This window comes from Parus major, chromosome 10 (assembly GCF_001522545.3).
Source record: "Parus major isolate Abel chromosome 10, Parus_major1.1, whole genome shotgun sequence".
Lineage (NCBI taxonomy): Eukaryota > Metazoa > Chordata > Aves > Passeriformes > Paridae > Parus > Parus major.
This window is the reverse complement of record NC_031779.1, coordinates 18,210,018-18,231,559: the sequence shown is the minus strand read 5'-3', so window position 1 is coordinate 18,231,559 and position 21,542 is coordinate 18,210,018. Positions and strand designations below refer to the sequence as shown.

General features: G+C 40.4%; 1 protein-coding gene across 6 annotated transcripts in view; it reads left to right on the top strand.

The window, feature by feature from the left end:
• The window catches only part of MEGF11 (multiple EGF like domains 11), a 253,689-nt gene that overhangs the window by 47,624 nt on the left and 184,523 nt on the right, over nucleotides 1-21,542 (top strand). For all 6 annotated transcript variants that reach the window (XR_004498864.1, XR_004498863.1, XM_033516902.1 and 3 more), the window contains exons 2-5: nucleotides 9,713-9,826; nucleotides 13,399-13,522; nucleotides 15,549-15,650; nucleotides 17,171-17,271. Coding sequence is in view for 4 of the 6 variants with exons in the window: in XM_033516902.1 (XP_033372793.1) it covers nucleotides 13,407-13,522; nucleotides 15,549-15,650; nucleotides 17,171-17,271 (319 nt within the window). In the remaining 2 variants the exon portion in view is untranslated. The remainder of the gene's footprint in view (nucleotides 1-9,712; nucleotides 9,827-13,398; nucleotides 13,523-15,548; nucleotides 15,651-17,170; nucleotides 17,272-21,542) is intronic.

Here is a 21,542-nt window from a genome sequence, read left to right as displayed (position 1 = left end):
TTTACTCACCTGCATTGGAAAAGGCTGCTATAAATCAGGTGTATACTCAGTTCATGGGATTGGAATAATCTCACCAAACCCAGAGGCAGTTGCTCTACATGGCTGATATAAAGCAAGAGCATTAGGATATATATATTTCCCAATTTATATATATTTATCTCCAAAGCCAAAATGTCTTGGGAAATTGGACCTAACTGATGTGACATATTAACCATAGAATCTGTCCTATGGTGTTAACACAGTGTATATATTCCACCCTCCCTTTCTAGTTTAGAACCAGATTTATTAAAGCAAGTATGATGTTTCTGGTGAATCCCACAGTGTTTCATAATAATGAAAAATTTCTCTTTGCCTTTCTCCTGTGCCTGACAATCATGAGAAGTTACTTAGACATGTTACATCAAATTGGAATATTTTTAAATGTAAATGTTTCTCAATAGCTGGGGTCTCAGGCAGTCAAAGTGAGAGGTGGCAAAGTGCTGCATTTCTATGAGTTAATGAAATACTTTGCCTTTCTGTAATCGTTGTTCCCTAAGGATTGCAGTCATTCCTTTGAAATCCTGCTTAATCTCCACAGTTATTTATTTTGTCAGTACCTTCAGTCGTGATGGTTTGCTGTCAATCATCCATTGTCAAAAGAGAAGTGAATTTCATCAAATATTCTGTAGGTGCTGAGGAAGGATTTAGCTGCAGCCCTTGGTATTGTAAATGAGACAAAACTCATTAATGACGTGGCTCATCTGCTCTAAGTGGCTCTGTCAGGCAGGAGAGTGGAGCTAAAGATAACTCATAACCCCAATGTCTTCTCAGAGTGGCCTAAACAATAGTCATTGATCTAAACATAAATTGCAGTTATTACAGACTTCATTTTTTTATGGCCCATAATTAGATAGTTCTCCAAAGAACTTTTTATCACATGCATTTTCATTAATTAATATTAAACGTCATTAGCAGTCAACTCGGCTTGATCAAAGGCGGATAAGTTGCGGCAAGATTCTGAGAAATAACATACCATTTACTAATTATATTATTGATTTTCTGGTCTGAAGAATCCTCATTACAAGTGATCCAAAGTGGACTTTGCTGAGCCTGCTGGGGGTGCTTTGAACATGAGGAGTCGCTGGCAGTTCTGAGCCTCCCGCTCGCATAAATCACTCCTGGGCCCGCTTGTGCATCTGTTTTCAAAGGTGATGTTTTAATGGACTCTGAAAGCTGCAAAAGTGTGTTCTGTGTGGCTCCACATGAAAGAGGAAAGAGATTTGGGGTTTTTTACTCCTGATTTTAATCATTCAGAAAAGATTTTAGATCTGTAGGCGGATACTTTTGAACAGTGGAAATAATGTGGCATAGCTGATTTTAATTAGTAGGCCAGCCTAAGACAGAATTTCCCATAGCTCCCTGTGACTTTTTATTTTTTTAAATGAGTTTTTAGTGCTTTTTTCAAAGTTAATGATACATTCAGACTTTCCAAATTTTAATTTCATGTGAAGGCAAAAACTGAAAAAAACCCCAACAAACCCAAACCAAGCCACGAGGTGAATATTTGATAAGAACAAATGTGGATCTGAGCAACAGGAGCAACCTCAGATGTGTCTTATGTAAGTTTAGTGCTTTCATAGGAAAATGAAAAGGAATTGAGATCAATGACATAATTATGAAACGTTAACTCTTACCCTTAATTGCTTATACTTAAGAACATGAAAAGCCTAGATTCTAAAGTATGTCTGTGTATGTGATTAGCCTATTCAGTTGCATGAAATTTCAATTTACTCTCAATTCATGATAATAAGGTGAGATATTACTAGTAAATATTTTGTTTAGATTGTGAAGTTTGAACATCTTTTAGAGCTAAAACACGATCCAGACTCCAGCTGGCCTTTTTGTGCCTGTTTTCATTGAGGTGTTAAAGGTTTGAGGATTTTGACTAAATCCTTCAAAGGAGTAACTTACAGACAGATAAAAATCTTGGTCAGAGTCATTATCCTTAAAAAAAAAAAAAAGTATCTGAAAAATAAAAAGTTTAGTGTAATTTTTTAAAATCAGCTTCCAATTTTCAGATTTTTAAGGCCTTAGAATAACATTCTAAAAACTTCTGACTGCTCTGGTTCCCACCTACTCCTTCCTACTCCCACCTTCTGTTTGACTTCCTAGTTAGCAAATCAAAGAATTGAAACAGGCTGAGAAATGCATGTCTGGGCTGGTGGGTGAGCTCCAAGCTTAAACAAATAAACAGATGAGCAAATCACGTCCTATCCCCATATCTGTTTGTGCCTCAGTCTGCTTTGGCAGAGCATGAGGGGTTTCATTCCTCAGCAGATGAGGAGGACACACTGTGGCATCTTTTCTGCTTGATAGAAAACCCAAAGGATATTTCAAGGTGTTTTAACAGGACATTTTCTGAAAAATCAGTGTAAGGAGCAGTTTGGGAGTTCTTTGAATAGCCCAGGTTATAAATAAATGATAAAATATATAATAAAAATTACTAATAAGTAATAATAATAAGTAGTAGTAATAATAAAAATAATAAAATCAATCAATTATTAATTCAGGTATTTTGGTGTTGTGTTTTTCTGTTTACCCCTGTGGCAGTTTTTTAATTGGACAGTGATTTTTCTGGCTCACACACATCCTTTGAATATCTGCAGCTTTGTGTGGCCCAGCTATCGCAGCAGAAAATGATGGAAGGAGTTGGGTTAGGAGGAGATGAGCTGGAGTTTAGCTTCTCCATATCTGAGGAAAGGAATCCCATGAAAAGGAAGCAATGCCATGGAAGAAGGTAGGAGGGGGAAGAGGGGATAAGACACAAGAGTGGTGTGCAGGCTGCTGAGATTGTAATGAGTGGCCAGAAGAGAGTTTCCAATCACCTGTCCTGCTTCCACTCAAAACATTTTCATGCATAGAAAAAACTTGTTTGTTCTGTGGCAAAGGAGAGATCACTGAATTAAACAATCTTGACCCTTTACCCTGCAGCTCATGGCACTCCTGGAGCCCCAGCAGGTGCTGGAATTCATAACTAAGAGCATAGAAACTGCACAGGTTCCCTTGGAGACTGAGTGAGTTGGGTTGAACTTTAAATGAATAGAGATACAATTGTTTGTAGTGAGTTTTGTGAAGGGGATGTGGCAAGTGGCTGTTGATCTGGGAAGAAGTTCCCATTCAATTCTAAGTGGAATTCTCCAGAGGGTTTTTGGACAGCAGTGTGTGAGATAACAACACCTAGAAGGTGATGGTCAGAAAAAATGGCTGAAGAGGGAAACAGAACTTATAACAGGTACATAAAGAACTGGAGCAGGTGGAAGGAGGGGAATAATCCGTGGGGAGCTCAGAAACCCTTCATTCTGCTGTGCTCTGCAAGGGAGATCAGCATCAACTCACACTTAAAACTTTGCCACAAGTGTGGTGCTAACAAAACCAGAAGTCTCGAGGCTTGTGATTTTTTTTCTAGCTGAAGATGGTGTTTGAGGGAAAATGGGGAGCTCCTTTGTTTGCTGCCAGCCAGCACCTTCTGTGCCCACTTTGTGGAGAGGAGGACTTGGGTTTGGTTTTGTTTAGCAGGATAAGGGTGTTTGCTCAGAGAACCTCAACACATAGTGAGCTGTGTTCAACTTCACACTAGGTTCAAAGATATATAAGCAACTTTTAAGCTCTGATTTTTTGGCCTCTGCAGGGAGATTGATAAAGGACTGGTAATGAAGTGTTGTCCTTGGTCATCTGAGAGCAGTGGAGCTGAGAACAAGCTCTGGAAAGGGCTCAGAAAGAAGATTCAGCAGATGGTACATGCATGATGTGAAAAGAACACAGAGAGAAAACTGTGCTTGTCTTACCTGGTAGGAAAAACACTTAATTAGTACATCTGAAAATGAAGAAAATTAAGTCCTAAAATTTCCCCATAAACTCTCTCTTTTATAATTTTCATGAACCTTTTTTCTCAAAGCAGTTAAATAAGTTTTTAGTGTCAAATTTAGGAAGAGGGGGAAGAGGAAGCCAAGGCAGTTGCATGCACCAGTTGTTCAGGTCTGGTTTTGTTCATAGTGGTTTTCCCAGCTCCCGTTTTCCTGCCAGAAAACAGACACTGGCTCTAACCTGAGTAGCTCCAGAGCCATCTGCATTGGACTGAGCTGGCACATCCAAATCCTCCCCAGATTCAAACTGGCACAGTGAACTCAATGGACTGCAGCCATTTACACCAGTAGAGACTTCAGCCTGTGCATCTTCTTTGCCTTTCTTCTACCTAAGATACCCCTTGCAATCCTACAGTTCTCTGTGGGTTTGCTCTTTCTGATGTGTTTATGACTGTTCTTCCCTTGACTTTTTTGACAAACATTTTTCACAGTGCCCTGTTACTGTAAGCCAGGTGCTTTTATCCCTAATGAAGAGTTTCCTGGAAAAAGAAAAAGAAAAAAAACAAACAATAGATAAAGTAGGTCATGGAGACAGCAGAGTCGAGAGCTTTGCATAGTGATGTGAAATTAAATAAAGCTGGGGTCATGTTCTCGTTTATCTCTGCAGCTCCTGCTCTAATAGGGTCTGTGATGGTTCCCGGAAAGGTGAGGATATTCTGGAGGACTCTTCAGATCTGCTGGGACTTTTGGGCAGAATGTCTGTTTCTCTGCTCTGCACACAGGAGAAGGCAGCCACGGAGCTGTAGGACCTGGCTGTTAGCAGACAGCATTTGCAGCTGCTGTTCTTGTCCATCTCAACCCCCTGAGACCCCTCTCAGTGAAGCTGCAGCCTCTGCTGTGCTGAGACTGATCAGGGGCCTCCGTGGTGGTGCAGCCCAAGGGCCCACCCTCAGTGCTGGGTGGTTGAGAGATCCAGGTTTAAGTCTGGATTACAGAGATATTTTGCTTCTTGCAGAGATTTTCCCCAGCTCAGATCCAGCCTTTGATGCCCAGCACTCCTCTTGCCTGGTTCACAGGGGAATCCAGCAGCGATTGCAGAGATCTCCACACCTTCTCCATGGCCTCAGCATTGTGTCCTAGCAAAGAACACATCTGTTCAGCCTGTTTTCCATGTCAGATGCCTGAATCTGGCAGTCTGTAGCCAGGCACCTGAGTAACCAGTAACTCAGGCAGGTTTGTGCATGCTCTGAAAACCAGATGGATTTTGTGGACCTCTAACTTGAGGCTTTGATTGAACCAAATATCAATTCTGCAGTATTGACAGTGTTACAGATGTGTCTGTAAGAAACACAGGAAAGCACAAAGGATTATAGCAGCTTCAGAGGAAACCTCTTGTATTTCAAGTAAAATTGGCAGTTTTTATGTGGCCACTCTAATTCTTAAGCCATTAGAAATCTAAAAATTGATTGAACGTTTATCTTATACTTACCAGACATCCACAGGAAAAGTTATATTCTGTCTGGGATATCAATGCCTTTAATAGCTATGAAATTAAAAACTCTTAGATTAAGGTTTCAAGAGGCAGAGAGGGGAATGCAATGCAGGAGGAGGAAACCTGCATACTGCTGTAATAGGGAATGCCAGGGAAGATAAAGCTCTGGGAAAAGCCCCAGGAGAAGAGCTGAGGATAATGTGCTGTTGGACCAGTGGGGTCAGTGAAGGTGGAGATGCAGAGGCAGGAAATATTACTTTCTTTCTGCATGGTGAAGATACTGAAGATAAAAAGCTTTTTGCTGTCTGCAGCATTTTTAAAAATACATGTTTAGTTTCAGTGTTCATTTTATTCCAGTGTTTGGCTTCATTTTAGTTGTATTGGTACCTCAAAAGGAATTCACCAACTTTAAGGCCAAACTGGAAAAACTGAATCTGGATTCTCAGTGCAGCTCCAAGGCTTGCAAATCAGCCTTCTCCCATAAATACTGCACTGTTTCTGGAAAAGGAGAGATGGGTCTTTAAATGAAATATGAGCTGTAGCATTGGGATGTGATGGTACTGCTGTAGATCAACAGCCATCAATCTGTGTTACTTAATTTGTCCCTGGCTCAGCTGTTCTCTGTACTTGGGACTTTTTTGCTGTTTGTTCCATTTTATTTTCTTCTGAGATAAATGAAGACAAAAAGAAAGGGTCAACTGTTCTTGACAAATAGAAGTAATTTAAAAAAATATATAACCGTAAAGGATATTTTACATTTTCAAACTTTTTTGTTTTTCTGACTTTCACAGCACTTTCACAAATCACAGTTAATTTATTTCACGGTGTGTCTATTGAACATCCTTTTCTTTTATTGCCTGTTACTCTCATTTTCACATCAACTTCATGAGCATTCTTTAAATGCTGTAAAAAAAGTCTGTTAGAATAAATAGATGAGGTTTTTAAACTAAATATTTGGAAACATTATTCCTCATCTGGGCATGGCTGTAACACTCGGGTTGCTTTATTTATGCTGGGTGTTCTGGGGATAGGAGGCCTTTGTTGCTCTAAGTGTCTAAGGAAGCATATGCTGGAATTGTTTTTCATCTTGCACATGGCTTGGGTGGGTGGCTGGGTGTGAGCTCAATTCAAGCTCATTTGGCTTCTCAGAGATGAGATCTTTGATGAGTGCCAGCCACTGGCTCTCCTGATGGAATGTCTGTGGAGGCATCTCTGAAAAGGGGAAGGGGAGTATAAATACACTGTTCAATCAGGAGCTAGTGTCACTCCCCACACAGATTCCAGCAGCTTTAACATTCCACTAATTGAGAGTTGTGGGAGCAGTGGAGAGGACACCAAGCCTGGCTCCTTGCTGGCCATCCCTGCGGCAGCTCTCAGGTGAAGGGAGCAGCCAAAGACACAAAGTGCCTCCTCCTGACTTTCCTTGTTTCCCATGTTTTAATGGGGAGGGATCACAGAAAGCTGCCCCAGGAGGGTCTCCCAGCCTGCAGGACAATGTCTGGGCTGAAATCCTTCAGGGTCCTTCAGGGTTTTGCCTTTGTAGCCTTCCAGCACCGAGCTGCTTTTGGCAGAAAACTGCAACATCAGCCCCTGTCCTGGCTGGCAGGGCTTGGAAGGACAACTCAGGCACTACCAGGAACACAAACATCTCAGAGGGCTTGAGTTTGGATTGGTAACTTCAAGGGCCAAATGTTCAAAGGGCTGGCTTCCAGTTTTACACTGGTAGTCGAGTATCCAAGTACAAAATTATGGGCAGAAAATCACAGAAAATCTTTTTCCAAGCTGACCTTTCTGAAAAGGAGCCAGCAATTATGTGGATTTGGGCACTGGTTCAGCAGTGTTTTTAGGTGTTGTTAATGCAATATTTTCATTATATTTCTGTTGGACTATTGATTAACTGTTCAATTATTTAAGAAAAAGAAGTTTAGCACTGTAGTGAATAATGGCTTTTTGGATGAGTAGTTGTGCTTTGCACAAGTGTTCGTGGAGTTTGTGTAAGAATTGACAAAATCCAGTCTGTACCTCTTTGTATGCCGATGATAATCTCAGGGAGTGGATGGGGAATGCCAAACATGTTTGCACATTGTTGCTTCAGTGTATTAACACTTTTCAGTTTGTAACAAGCTTATTTTCAAAGCACCTGGCAGGTTGGCCAGTCCTCTTCCCATGGGGAAGATATTGAGACTTTGAGAACTTTCATGTTCTTAATTCCACCTGAAGTTCTGGAGCCTGGTGCTGTGTGTGGGCTCAGATGGAAAACACTGGATGCAGAACTTGGGGGGAGTTTGAGCCACCTCAGCCCAGCCCACTCTGCTAAGCCAGTGTCAGGCCTGAAATCTTTGCCAGAATGATTTAGAGGCCCAGACACATCCACCAGCCTTTGTCTTGATAAACATATTTCATTAGCCATAACTGAAGTAATTGCCCAGATTCCTTGCCTCTGACACATCTCTGTGGTATTTTGACCCAGTTTTCCTCTGAGAGCACTGAAGGAACAATCTTGAGCTTCCAAAAATAACATTTGATAGATTAAGCAGCACTTACTTCATTATTTATTCTCACTTAGCTGTGGCCAAGCTCCTGATGACTCCAGAAGTCAGCTCAGAAAAGCGTTAGCACTGAAGCAGATCTGCAGACTTCATAAGTTATCCCTGGAACTGTAACAATGTTCTCTCTAATAAGCACAACTCACACTGATGTATTTTAGAGCTTAGAAATTTAAAGCAATTTAAGAGTTTTGGATGTTCAGATCCCATTGAAATCAGCCTCCCAACCCAGTCTTGGAAAACCAAGCAACTGTGGTTCAGAGAGTATCAGGGAGAGTCATGAGGGCACTGCAATGATTATGGCCCTGGTGTGTTTATTCAGGCTTTAAAATAGAGCCTCTAAAATGAGATCTTGGAAATGGAATTGGTTCCTTTGTTGGTACTGAACAGCACCCACTTCACAGGATGATGTTGCAGAGGTGGTGGCTGTGGAGACTGAGCACACAGGACACAAGATGCAAGATTTCCCTGTAAACTGTGAAAATCTCAGACTTTTGCATTTATCCTTTCATTTCCCAAGTCATGTTAATTACTTGTTATTTCTTGTCTCCTGTCTCCTGCATTAATTGTGCAAGGTTTCAGTGGAGGGAAGACAGCAGCTCATGGCACAGTCTGCTGTTTCTGCTGTTTCTGCTGCTTCTTCCATCACTTGAATTTCTCTGTGCTCAGATGATAAGAATCACATTGTCAGTGCTTTTGTATTCAGTACCTGATCCTTCCTGGAAGTGTTTATCTGTTTAAAACAGCTTTAAATTTTCATTAAAAAACAAACAAAACCACAACCTGTCACTGGCAATATTTCTGTTGGTCATGACAACTTTTAGAGGTGACTGGTGAGGTTGAATGGATTTGTTCTTTGACTACCCACATTCAAACAAGCTGTTCTGAGCAGGTATCCTGAGCTCTGCAAATTATCCAGTCCTTTCATGGTATCTCAAGTTATTAATCATAAATAGAGGCATCCAAAAAGCCCTGATCAGTTTTGAAACTCATGGCCTCATTTAGCTTTCATAACAGCTTGTTTCGAACAAAATCTGATGTGGAGCCAAATGAAGTGTGTGTTTAAATGATCCCTTGCCTAAACTATCATGAAAATTTCAGATGGGATGAGAAGAAGGAATGCCACCAAGGGCAGCTTGTTGGAAGCTTGCTACTACTTAGAGACTAAAATAGTGTAATCAGCAAACACTCCGTCACTTTAATGCTTCCCCAGTGAAATCCAACTTTTTGTTTCCTGGCTCAACCACTCTCTTGCATTTTCCTCCATCGCTCCCACACAAATACTAGGATCCATTTTCATTTTGGCACACCTCATTTTCCTGTTTGGTAGAAACTAGAGTTAAGAACAGAATTATTTATCTTGATGTATACAATACATTTTTGAAGAATCAACGTGGTTTTGTAAAGCCTTCTTAACCTGTGAAAGCTCTTCAAAGTAAACATGTGCATCAAGAAGGTGCAGTTAGATTTCCAAAAGGTTTTTTGCAAGGGCTTGCATCAAACTTCCTGAAAGAAACTGATCTTTGTTGTTAGCATATTAAAGAAGGAAAAGCCTATATGGGAACAAAATTAGGTAGGAAATGATAGGAAACAAATTTCTGGAGGCTGGGAGGGTGTAAGAGGGATGTGTCACATCCCTGGTGTTCTTCCACTCTTTCTGAGTTCCCTGCTCTTGGCTGAAAGCAGGATACTGGATTGGTTTGAAATAGCACAATTATGTTCTGTTATCTAATTATTTCAAAGGTTTTGTCTCATTTCTGCCTTGATTTGTTTCCACACCCCCAAACACATTTCCTCTGACCCAGTTTTCTGTTTTTCCTGATCGCTCACAGGGCCAAGCGACTTCCCAAGAGCTTTCTTTCACTCTCCTGTTGATGTGCCCTGTGTCTCCATGTGCTGGGGATCTGTAAAAAAAAAGATCCACTGGGAATTTTTAGCACTTTAAGGTAAGATTTTTTAAAATGGCTCTTTGCTAAATGCGTCACTTGGAAATTTGTGGGGAAAATTCAGCCTAGGTTAACTGACTGCATAAACATTTAGAGTTTATGATCTTTCAAAGTAGATAAGCATTTAAGAATGGTGTGTGCTAGTGAAAGACATCTCTGCTTACAGCTAGACACAAAATTAGGTTGGTTTTCTTTTTTTTTTTTGCTTCGTTTAGAGCTCACTTCATCCCAAATTGAGAGAAAAACATTCAGTTTAGGAATCTGTCATGGACTGGAAACTGTTTGAATTTCATGTCAAAATCATGTTATGAAATATTTTATGACAGAGATGTCAAAATGAAATGTTTCACCACTTCTGGCCCTGAACAGGAAAGTCTCTAATGGTCATTTTTAGTTAGATTTTCTAGCCTGTCAGCCAAGGAAGCAGAGGAGAAATTGAACCTGTAGTTTTGGGTTTCTTTTTTTTTTCCCTCGGCCACTTAAAGTACACCCTGGTCTTTTTTTTTCCCAAGAATATTACCAAAACCAAGTCCTCAACATCTAGAAAAAGCTTTCTAGGATATTTATTTCACCCAGCAAGCATTCTTTGAGATCTTTGCAGGTGGGTCCTATCCTTAGGGGTACTGCTGATACAGGAGATTATCAGACCTGGTTTTTTTTTGAAGTTACAGGCATTGTCCCCCTCAAGGCTGGTGCTTCCTCCTTGGAGAATCTGTCCCAAACACTGAATTTGAGGCAGAAATTTTCTATGTGCTGTGGTGAGCACTGAAAGCTGAAAGCCCAGTATTAGATGTCATTACTGGATTCTTTTTTGATATTGGTTTTTAATATGTGTGCTCCTATTTTTAGAGTTTTATTCTGACTCCTGTAATAGCAACCATTCCATTTTGGTGTGAGGGCTTTTCTATTAGCAGTGATCAAAGTGAAATATTTCATGTGTGTTACAAAAAGAGACACTTGAGATGAATGAGGTTCTGCCAGATTTGGGGAGTGGGATGGTTCTGATCTTCGATCTGACTTACAAAGTTAGGAAATTAATGACACAAAGCAGCTCCCTCACAAACAGGTAATAACAGAGCTTTAGCAATAAAAGTTCAGAAAACAATTCGGAACCTCTTTCTAATACACTGCAAAAAATATTCTGGGTGCTATTAGGGCTTATAAATAATTCTCTGACATTTGTTTGGTTGAAAAACTAAATTGAGGCACCATTTTCTTAAGAACAAATTGAGAACTACAGAATTCAAATATGGGGCTGCTTTAGACCTCATTCCCTTTAGAGTGAGTGAGGCAGCAGGGCTCTATTCTCATTTATTTTTATTTTGTAAGGAGTACTTTAATATAAAGGATATATAAAATTCAATATAAAGAATGGGTAATTTTCAGCAAGAATGAGTGATCTTAAGAGCCTCTTTCTTAGCATCTTGTGTATTCTAAGCAAATCTTTCTTGGAAGTTTGCTTTCTCCTGAACTCAAGGGCACTGGCTTCAGTTGGTACCAAAGGAGAAGAAATTGGAGTGGGGGAGAAGTTTGATTTCTACCTTGAATTCATTATTATTTACCTTTCAGTTTCTGATAACTGATGGAAGGTAAATATAGGCAATAAATTACTGGTTTAAAGTCAGGCTGCCTTTCTGCCTGTAATTAATGTAGCACAGAGCCAGGCTGTTGATGTTCTCCAGGAGTTAACAAGCTGAGCACAGAACTATGTTTACATTTAAGCCCTCTCTGAAGATCTGCATTTCCTGGAGCAGCTTTGCCCTGCTCCTGCTTTGCCCACATCTGTTCATCAGAAGGAGCTTTCCTTTAGCCCCTTTTGCTCAGCCCTGTACCAAAAGTGCAGAGGATGAAGAAGGAGGGCAAATCACAACCTGGAAATACAAGAAACACTTGTCCCCTGTGCTTTGGCATGATTGCAGTGCTGCTGGCACAGTTAAAGATGTTTTTGGGAGGGATCTGTGTTAAAGGGCGGCCAGCTTGTGGAGCCTCACCCTTGGGTTGTTCACATCCATTGTCCATGCTGTGCTCAGGGAAGGAGCAGCTCTGCTCTCCCACAGCTCTCACTGTTTGAACATTGGGACTTTTGGCAGCTCAGCCCTCCCAGCCACTTTTCCTCCATGGAGAAGCAGTGCCCAGGACAAGGATAGGCTGTGGCTTTTCCATAAATACCTCCTTGCCTCGTCAGCCCTCTGGATTTCCAGACTAAGCTTTTGCATTGTTGCTGTGGGACTTTGGAAAAGCCCAGAGGTAAAAAATGGTCACTCCTTGACTTAAACACATTTCATGGGGAACATTAGCATTAAATCATGTTAATTAACATTAATAGGACTTACATGGCACAAGACCTATCTTTGGGTTTAGCAGCACTCTAGGAATAATTTAAAAGATGAGCTATTGCTCCCATTGGGATTTTGACTTGAGATCCACTAAAGGCAATGGGTGTCCTTGAACTGGCTAAGAAGGCTTTGGGTCAGGAGGTAATTTCTGAGCAGTTTTCCTGGCTCTTCATTCTGCTTTGTGATGTCTTCTTTATGCTGGGCTGTATATCAGGGCCCTGCAGAGCAAACCTCTTAACATCCCTTTGCTGTTCCGGACCCTGAGGCAATGAGCCATGTGGTTTTTTGATGATCATATGAAGATTCAATCTATTTTTAGGGCAATCTTGTTGCCAGGAATAATTTCTAGGACTTCTGATTTGAATGGTGAATTATGTGTCCGTGTAAATGCCTGAAATGGATATTTAAAAATACTTTTTCCTGACTTAATGTTTTACAGATTAACACCTCTAATGCTGTTACCAAAAAAGCAATTTTATTTTCTATCTATTTTGAATTTTTGAATTTTTGACTGGTGTCATTGGAGACTTCTAGGCCAACAGCAAACTTTGGTTTCAAAGCCCCAAGCAGGTGTAAGTCAGTACATTTAACAGATGAACAAGAAGGTGATGAAGAGACCACACCCAGTGAATTTTGTACAATCTCTTTCCAACTTCAGTGCAAATATTATTTCATGTTCAGTGTTCTGTGTAACATGCCCCAATGCTCTGACCTCTGTAATTCTCAGTGCTTCCCCATCCAAGGCTTGAGGAGTGCATTGATTTTCTTTCCATCATGCAATAAGCACGAGTCTCACATCCAGCCCATATTGACACCTGTAAACCCCATTTAAATAAATCAAAGGGGGCATTTGGGTATTCTCCCACTCGCCTGTAGGTTGATGGAAGAATAGATTGCTTTAATACCTCAGTGATTTATTTGTCAGTACAGACAGCCTATCATAAAAATAATCAGTATCAGAAATGTTCTTTGGAAGAATCATTCGGTCTATCAATATCTTGGGTGGCTTAATCATCAAATTCATTGCTTTTATTAGATTTAAATGTATAAATTCCTTTTAGAATGGATTTGAACTTTTAAAGCATTTTACTGCTTAGTTGATTGCTTTTTCAAGTATTTCAGTTTCTGAATAGCTCCCCAGTATTTGGATTTGCACAAAAGTAAGGAGGAAAAGGCCTGGAAGGATATTTTCTTCAAAATTGTCTTTAATGGCTCTACTTTCTTCTCTTTATCTAGGTACAACAATGGTGGCACATGTGCTGTTCCAGTGGATTCTGAGAGGGCTTATTCTGACTTTTCTGCTCAAAACTACTCTGTCCCTAAATCCAGATGATCCAAATGTTTGTAGTCACTGGGAAAGGTAATGTGTAACCTTTTTTTTTGTTTTTTTACCATCCATCTCAGATTTTTTTACATTTACAAGGCAAGCTGAGAGCCATAATTTGCTAAATACCACCACATCTCAGAAAAGAGCACAGATTTACTTTAAGAAATGGTACTTCTGAGTGCCTTGGAGGGTTTGGTTCATCCCAAGGGATTGGTTCTAAGGCTACAACTATTGGCCAGATCCCCCTGTGCTCTTTGGGAAGCTCCTCCAGATTCTGAGCAACAGGAGTGCACTGAAGTGTTTGCATTTATCATGGAGAGACCCGCAGAAATCCTGGCCTTGTTCTGGCCTGCGTTTTTCTGCTTGTTGTCCAGCAAGAAAGTTTGAAGTCCTTCCTGCTGGAACATCCAGGCTGGTTTTGTCTGGCCTGAACTTTGGGGCTCTTCCTGCCAAATTCGTGTTGACATCAAAGAGTGAATGAAAGTGAACTGAACATGAAAGGCCCTGGAATTTCTTGTTCTTTCTATTGTTCCAGTGTCCTGGTCCTAAAAGTAGATCTGAGCAGGCCAGTTCCTGTGAGCACAGAGAAACCCACAGCCTTTGATGGGGCTCACACTCACACAGGGGCTGTTTGCAGAGGCTAAAGGTCCTGCACTTCTCAGTTTAACCTGCTAAATTTGCAGTTCTGCTCTCTGGTTCAATTCCACACAAATCTGATTTGCTGTACACTTCAGCAAAATACACCCCTTAACAAAGGTAAAAATAGAATCATATTTAATGGCTATGTTTTGAGGCCTTAATTAGAGAATTAACTCTTTGTAGATAATGCAACTGCAAAGCAAAGACCATACAGGAAGAGGATTTTGCAGTCTGCGTGCTGGAAGTGCATTCAGAGCACAGGAATAAAATATTGATTTTGTCTGAAGAAAGTCAGCAACCTAGAGACCCAATCAAGGAGAAACAAAAATTAAATACCAAAATTGATTGGTTGTACTGACCAAGATGACTTTGTTAGTTAGATGTTAATAAATCAAAGGGAAAAGATTGTTAGGGCTATTGCTGGATAATAAACGGGATCGTAAAATAATCATTGAGATTTGCAAGTGTTACTGTCTTACATTAATAATGAGCAATGTAAATATTTTATATTTTGGCATTAGCAGAAATAAAAACATTATTGTCAAACCCAGCAAACAGTGACAGAGGGCAAAGCAACATCCAGGGGAACCTTGCCTTGTCTAGAAGGGACACGACAAGCAGGGCAGGAGCAGCCCAATCTTCGATTTCAAGCCACTCAGCCCCTCCAAGCAAATATCTTGGTATTACCTTGTGGGTGCAATCTCCCAGGGCTTAATCACATCTGCAGTCCTGCTGATGAGAGGGAAATCAGCTGCAGAATTAAGACAATCGATATAATGAGTGACCCAGAGATCTAGCTCCTGGGTCTTGACCTGCCTGGGGTGATTTGTGTATTGTTCTCTGGAGATACTGTAGATGTGACAAAGTGGAGCCTGTGTCCAGATCAGCCCCTGAGAGAGGAGTCCCTTGAGCAGGGCACACACCTGCTATGGGGCACTGCTCTGCCATGACTGACCCCAGCATGAGATTTGGGTTCCTGTATCATGTGAATCAATAGTGAACACAGAACTTGTTGCATGGCTAAGTGGTGTTTTGGGAAGATTGCTCAGTTCTTGCTATTATTGGAGCTCTGTGATTTCTCATCAAATTGCCCAGATTTTGTCCATATACATTCACTTTTTCACCTTCAAAATTTTCATGAATTTTAATAATATTTGTTTTTTTCCTAAAAGAGAATGGTTTATTGCTCACAGAGATATCCTGTGCCTGTATCAGCCATGAAGCCAAGCATTTCCAACCTTTCCAGGAAGAGGTCTAGCTGAAGGAAGCCCTTTTCTGCTCTTTGCTAATACCCAAAGTTTCTAAGACTCTTGATGTAAATATGTTTCATACTGGGGTTCCATGAGCAGCAGATCCAGGGAACTGCAGCTTTTCATGTGGCCCTAAACAGGCTCTCACCTCCTTCCTTGTCCACTCACAGCTACGCCGTGACCGTGCAGGAATCTTACGCTCATCCCTTTGACCAGATCTATTACACACGATGCACAGACATCCTCAACTGGTTCAAATGCACCAGGCACAGGTAAGAACTAATCTTCAGAAGCCTGAGCTTCCTTCTGTCTTTTCATCTCCTCACACACCTCTTGTTTATCCAAATGTTTTGGTGCTCCAACAGAGACGTGTACACAAAGATGTGTTTTAGGATAGGAATTCCAGGGTATTGAATAGAAATACAGAGATTTTTGCCTGAAGTTTGAGTGAGATCAGTGACAGTCAGTCCCTCATGGGGCCATCCAGGAGAAAGTATCCTTCCACTGGCCCTGCCGTGGGATTGGAAGTGTTTATTCCCTGACCATACATGAGCAAACTCTGTTTTCCAAGTCATTGGTGCATGTCCAGGTTTGTAAAAGTCCATAGGAAGTCCATGTGCCTCTTAAATTGTGAATTATCAGGCATTGGAGGGTTAGTGATAATTAGAAATGGACCTACGTTAGAATTAGAATTGCACCCAAATCTGCACTGAAAATCAGGTAAAATGAAGATTTACCCATTTCTGGGACTGAATGAAAACTGCTACCAAGGAGTTAATTTTTCCCAGGCTGCAGGATATTGCTGTTATATTCATTCTGCTTCCAAAGTATCCTAATAAATATCCACTAATATTCTCGATCTTTCAAGGGGGTTTTAGAAACCAGTTTGTATCTCAGCTCTCACTCATTCAGTTGCAAGCTGGCTGTCCCCACCATCCCAGCAGGTCTGTGGCACTTGGCTTTTTAACTCCTGAGTTACAATGTTTGGAAGTGAACAGGGCTGCAGAGCTTTCTGGAATATTGTATAGATTGGAATGCAGCAGAGTAAATTCAATCAGTTTAAATAACACGAGGAACAATAGATTTTGTTCAATTGAGATAATTTCCATAAACTAGCAAAGCTGTTTTGAAGTGTTTGCTGTTAAATATGTAGTTAAATATTACTTTTCTAATGCAATATCCTTGCTATGAATAAATGTAGGAATGCTTCAGAATGCTAAACACCTTTTAACTTCTGTGGGCTACAGTATTGTAGTGGGGAAAACAGGCTTTAAATACTGAACTATAATGGCACTTTGCAAGGAATGAGTGCCTTGGAAGGGTTAGCAGGCAGGAACAAATCACCTGGGGTGAACTTCTCAAGTTGTGCATTGAGAGCAGTTGCCACTGTGGGAAGGTTTTTGTGTGGCAGCTGAGACAGTGGTCTCTGCAGAAGACTCTGTTCCTTCCACTGATGAGAGCTGACCTTGCTGATGTGCAAAAATAAATCATTTATTCTTGAAGAAGCTCCTTGCCCTTGCAGCAGGACTGGGAAAATGTTTTAAGACAGCAGCTGCCCCCAGGAAGAGCTCCAGTGACTGTCACAAGCACAGTGTTTATAACACAAGTCATATTTCAAGCTTCAAAACAAGTATCGATTCCTACCTTATTGCGGCTTTTATTATCAAAAACCTTTCATGCATTTAAAAATAATTATTGAATGCTATCCTTACTATAATTTAACACAAATATCATGGCAGCAGGAAGCATTGATTTTCAATAGTGTCCAATGGTTTTGTGTTTTGTGGTGCAGGATCAGCTACAAGACCGCCTATCGCAGGGGGCTGCGCACGATGTACCGGCGACGCTCCCAGTGCTGCCCCGGCTACTACGAGAGCGGGGACTACTGCATACGTATGTACACGTGGCACAATTAAAAGTGGGGTTTGGGGCAGCTGTAGATTAATTAAAGGCACTGGGGTTGATTTTCAGCTGGCACTGATCACTGGCAGAATTGAGGGTACAGAATATTTTGGGCGCATCTCAAGTAAGCAAGGGAAATTTGGCTGAAGTCATTGGGGAAGGAGTTAATGAAGTTCCTTAGTGCCTTCTTGAATCAGAGCTTACTTTGGGGAGTAATTAATGCAAGTATTCACCAATTTTGAGGAATTAGGAGAACTGAGAACACTCAGGAATAAACTACCGCATAATTTAAGCAGCAGTGTAAAGTTTCTGCCTCTTTTACCTTTGAAAGTCCTTACTTCAAGAGTTAAATGAGTTAAAATCTCATTTTCTTTCACAATGGTTCCTGTCAACAATTTAACTTTCTAAATCTTCTCAAATGTCAGAAGAACTTTCTCCCAACTACACTTTATAAATAAATACAGAGCTCTGGAGTGTTTTAGGTCAATATGGGAGGGGACAAAAACCAAAACTAATCTTTCAGCAATGCCTAAGAGCTTTGTTAATTAAAAATAACCTGTACATTAGTGTCACATGTTTTCAGTATTGCAGCTTTCTGAGTGTCCTGCATGTGTGCAAAAGGAGAGTGGAGACGGTTTCTCTTGTCTAGGTTTTGTGTTTTGAGATTATGACACAAGAAAAACACAAAGAGGTTTTGATCAGCATCAGAATCCAAATTTTATTAACAGGTTTATAATGCCATGGAATAAATGTGAAAATGATAAAATTATCCAGCTAAATTCAAGTATCTTGGCACTGTGGTTTACAGCTATTTCTTTTTAGCTCTGTTGATATTTTTATCTGAGTTCCTGTGTTGGACTCATATTGTAATACACGAGCAGCTGAAAACCATGAATGGACCCTGATCTCATTTTCAGTGACCTTTATGCCAAAGTTACATTAAGGGGGTTTGGACTGTGAAAAATCACCAGCCCTTTCAGATAAGGCATTAGAATTATTTTATAGAAAGTGTAATAATTTGATCTTTTGAAGTGCAAAATGCTGTTAGTCAAAAACATTAATTGCAACCTATTTTCTTTGCTGGAATCCTTCCTATGGTAAGTATGTACCTACCTTCAAATACCTCAGGTGTCAATACCATGTCAGCAGTTGTTCCACATACTTTTATTACAGTCTTGAACTTCACAACTCAGAATCCTGTCTGACACAGAGCATATTTATTATCACTTTTCTCCCTGCAATCTATTGATTTTTTTTATTTTTAAATTGGTTTTCTTTAATTGCCATACTGTCACAACAATAAATCTCTCCAGACTTTCTGATTTTTTGAGGATATTAACATTTGTTTTGGAGTGGTTTTTTTGTTGGTATTGGTGTTCTGCTGCCGCCAGGCAAATTTTATCTTTCTGTGGTGGAGAAACAGCATAGACTGAAATTTTGCTAATGCAGAGCAGGCAGCAGGTATCTGGTCAGACCAAGAGCCCCGTGTTTGACACAGAGCAGATAATAGTTACACTCTCTCTGCTGTTTACATGTGCAGGAGTCAGGTTCTTGTATTTCATTATCAGCCTGGTGTGTGCTCAGGGACATCTGCTCTCCGTCCTTCCCGGAGATCGGAGCAGCAGCAGCCGAGAGGGAAATGATGTCAGGGAAGAAGTTCTCCATCATGATGGATTCCAGATGCTTGGATTATTATTTTGCTACTACAAGTAGCCACACAGCAAAGAAAAACCCAAAACCAAACAAAAAGCCTCCTTGCAATTCTCTGAGCCCTCAAGCAACAGTTTGGAGGCACAATATTTTGCTAATGGGATCCTTTTCGTGTCACCCCTTTTGTTTGTAACACATCAAGCCCTGATCCCATTTGTTTTGTTTTGTTTTGTTTTGTTTTTTCCACAATATGTTCCTGTGCCAACAAGCAAATTCTCTCATTCATCATTCTTTGCAGTCAGCAGTGAATTCCATTTTCATTCCTGGAGGCACTTCTCTGCTTTTGCCTTTTTCTATCCCATTCCTTACTTCTCTTTAAACTGTTTTTCTTTTGGTTTTTTTTAAATTTTTCCTAATGAGGTTGTCCAGTACTCCTGTCCCACGTTCCTCTAGACACATTCAGTGCTAATCCTCTAAAGGCAGCTGCTCCAAGAGTGGTCAGGACACAAAATTCCACTTTCCTGAGCTGTCCCTGGCAGGGAGGGAAGCTCCAGCCCTGCAGAGAGGGTTCTCCCCTCTCAGCCAGCCCTTTAAAATCCATTCCATTAGCAATCATGGAAGCCACTACAACATGGGGAGGAGGGATACATCCTGCAGTGAGTCTGATGATCAAAAGAAAGTTTGATTAAAAAACAGTGTGTAGATTAAAGGCTAATTGGTTCTTCTTTCATTAATAGCAGTCTTTATTTCTTGCAAAAGTTAAATAGCTTTGTAATTAACAGTGACATGTTTAGACTAGAGAGGGCTGAGTTTAAATCTCTATTAATGACTGTTTCTTGGATTTTAAAGCAGAAGTGAAGGCTTTCAGCTACTGTTTTGATCTTTTCCCTTCTCATTTACTAACTTTTAAAAGGATGTCAAATATATGGCTTTATCTTTGTCCTGTTGGGGTTTACTAAAAAGATTAAGTCTATTAAAATCTACCCTCAGTTCTAAATAACCATGCTGATCCAGAGCTTCTTGCTCTGCCACTTCTCTGGTGTCTTCTTTGCCTTTTTGGCATCTACATGTGCTGCTGCCCCATAAAATCTGGAATTCAGGCACAAGGTCCAATAATTTAACTGGTTGCTGAGTAAATTATAGAACTGGTCAGCTCATTACCACTTAGGCTAAACGGTTTTTGGGTATGAAGTTGTCTTTGTGCCTCCAAAGGGCTTGAAATATTTTGGGGTTGCAGTGGTATTCAAAAAATCTCTCCTGAGAAATGCTGCAAGTGCGCATCTGCATTTTTTCCCCTTCACTGATATCTTAGAAATGTTGTTACCATTGTGGGAGCTTTGCAAAACGATTCCCCTTCTCTGAATGTTCTTACACTTGACAGAGCTTTTCCCTGAGCTGTCCCTGAAAACAAACAGCACAGTCTGGGCAGTAAATCAGAGCAGCTATGATTTACTGTACTTTGTATGCTAAGGTAAGCTTTTGGCAGAGCAAATGCATAAACTGCAGAAAATCTTTTTTTAAACAACCACAGGGTTCAACTGCCCTTCAAGGTTTTTGTAAGGATGTTTTAAAATTATATTGCCTAGATTAGTATCTGTGGTAGATAAAGCAGCTTTGAATACTTTGCTGCTGAAAAAAAAAAAAGGGAAAAAGAATATTACATGGTTCTTTTGTGCTCTTTAGCCTGTGAGAAGATGGTAATTGAATAGTTCCCTTTAAGAATATGTCAGGTGGAAAGATGCCCTGTGTGCTAAATGGATGCATTTTTGTCTGAGAGACCAACGCTTTGTTCAGTCTGTCCATTTTAATCTTATTCTTGCACGACAGATTTGTACAGAGGAGACACTTCTTGTGGGGAACAAAGGGTCAGAGACCTGACATCAGAGGGCAGCAGATGGGACTCTGAGCAGCAGCTACTGCCAGCTGGCTTTTGGGCACAAAAGCACCAACCACAAAACAAAAAGTTGGGAATTCACCTTTTCTTCACAGATTGAGTTGAGCTTTTAAGTGTTTTCTTCACTCTCCTACCTTACTCTCTTTTTCTAATGTCTAAATCTATGCAATGTGACAGGATGTAATAATGACAGGATTAATGATTTAACAATCTGATTTGCTGCCATTTATCTGTCTTTCAAACCTGCCAAAATTCAGTAGAGTTATAGATTGACCATTTCATGGTGCTTTCCTTTCTTGGCCAAGATATTATTGATCTCAGATTGTTTCTCAACATTCAGCTTTCCACATTACAATTGTCACAAGCATCAGCAGGGCTCCCTGACTTTGACAAATCTTTTTCTAGAGAAATTGTTGGTCTCACTGGTTGAATTTCAGTTTTTACCTACAGAGGTATTTCCCTCAGGCCAGAGGTTGGGGGCATTATTGTATTTACATGTATTTATTTACCCAGCTTTTCAACTCACCTTTGTTTGATGCCTTTAATGAATTTCAAAAACAAATGAGAAATGTTCCTTTAATAGCTGACTTGGGGAAATTATGCAAATACGAGGCCTGTTTGTTTTCAGGAGTTTAAATAATGTTTCATAAATTCTGTAATTGCAATAGCCACGCCAGCTTCCTAGTGTGATGTGTGCATTTATAGTGCAGCCATATGA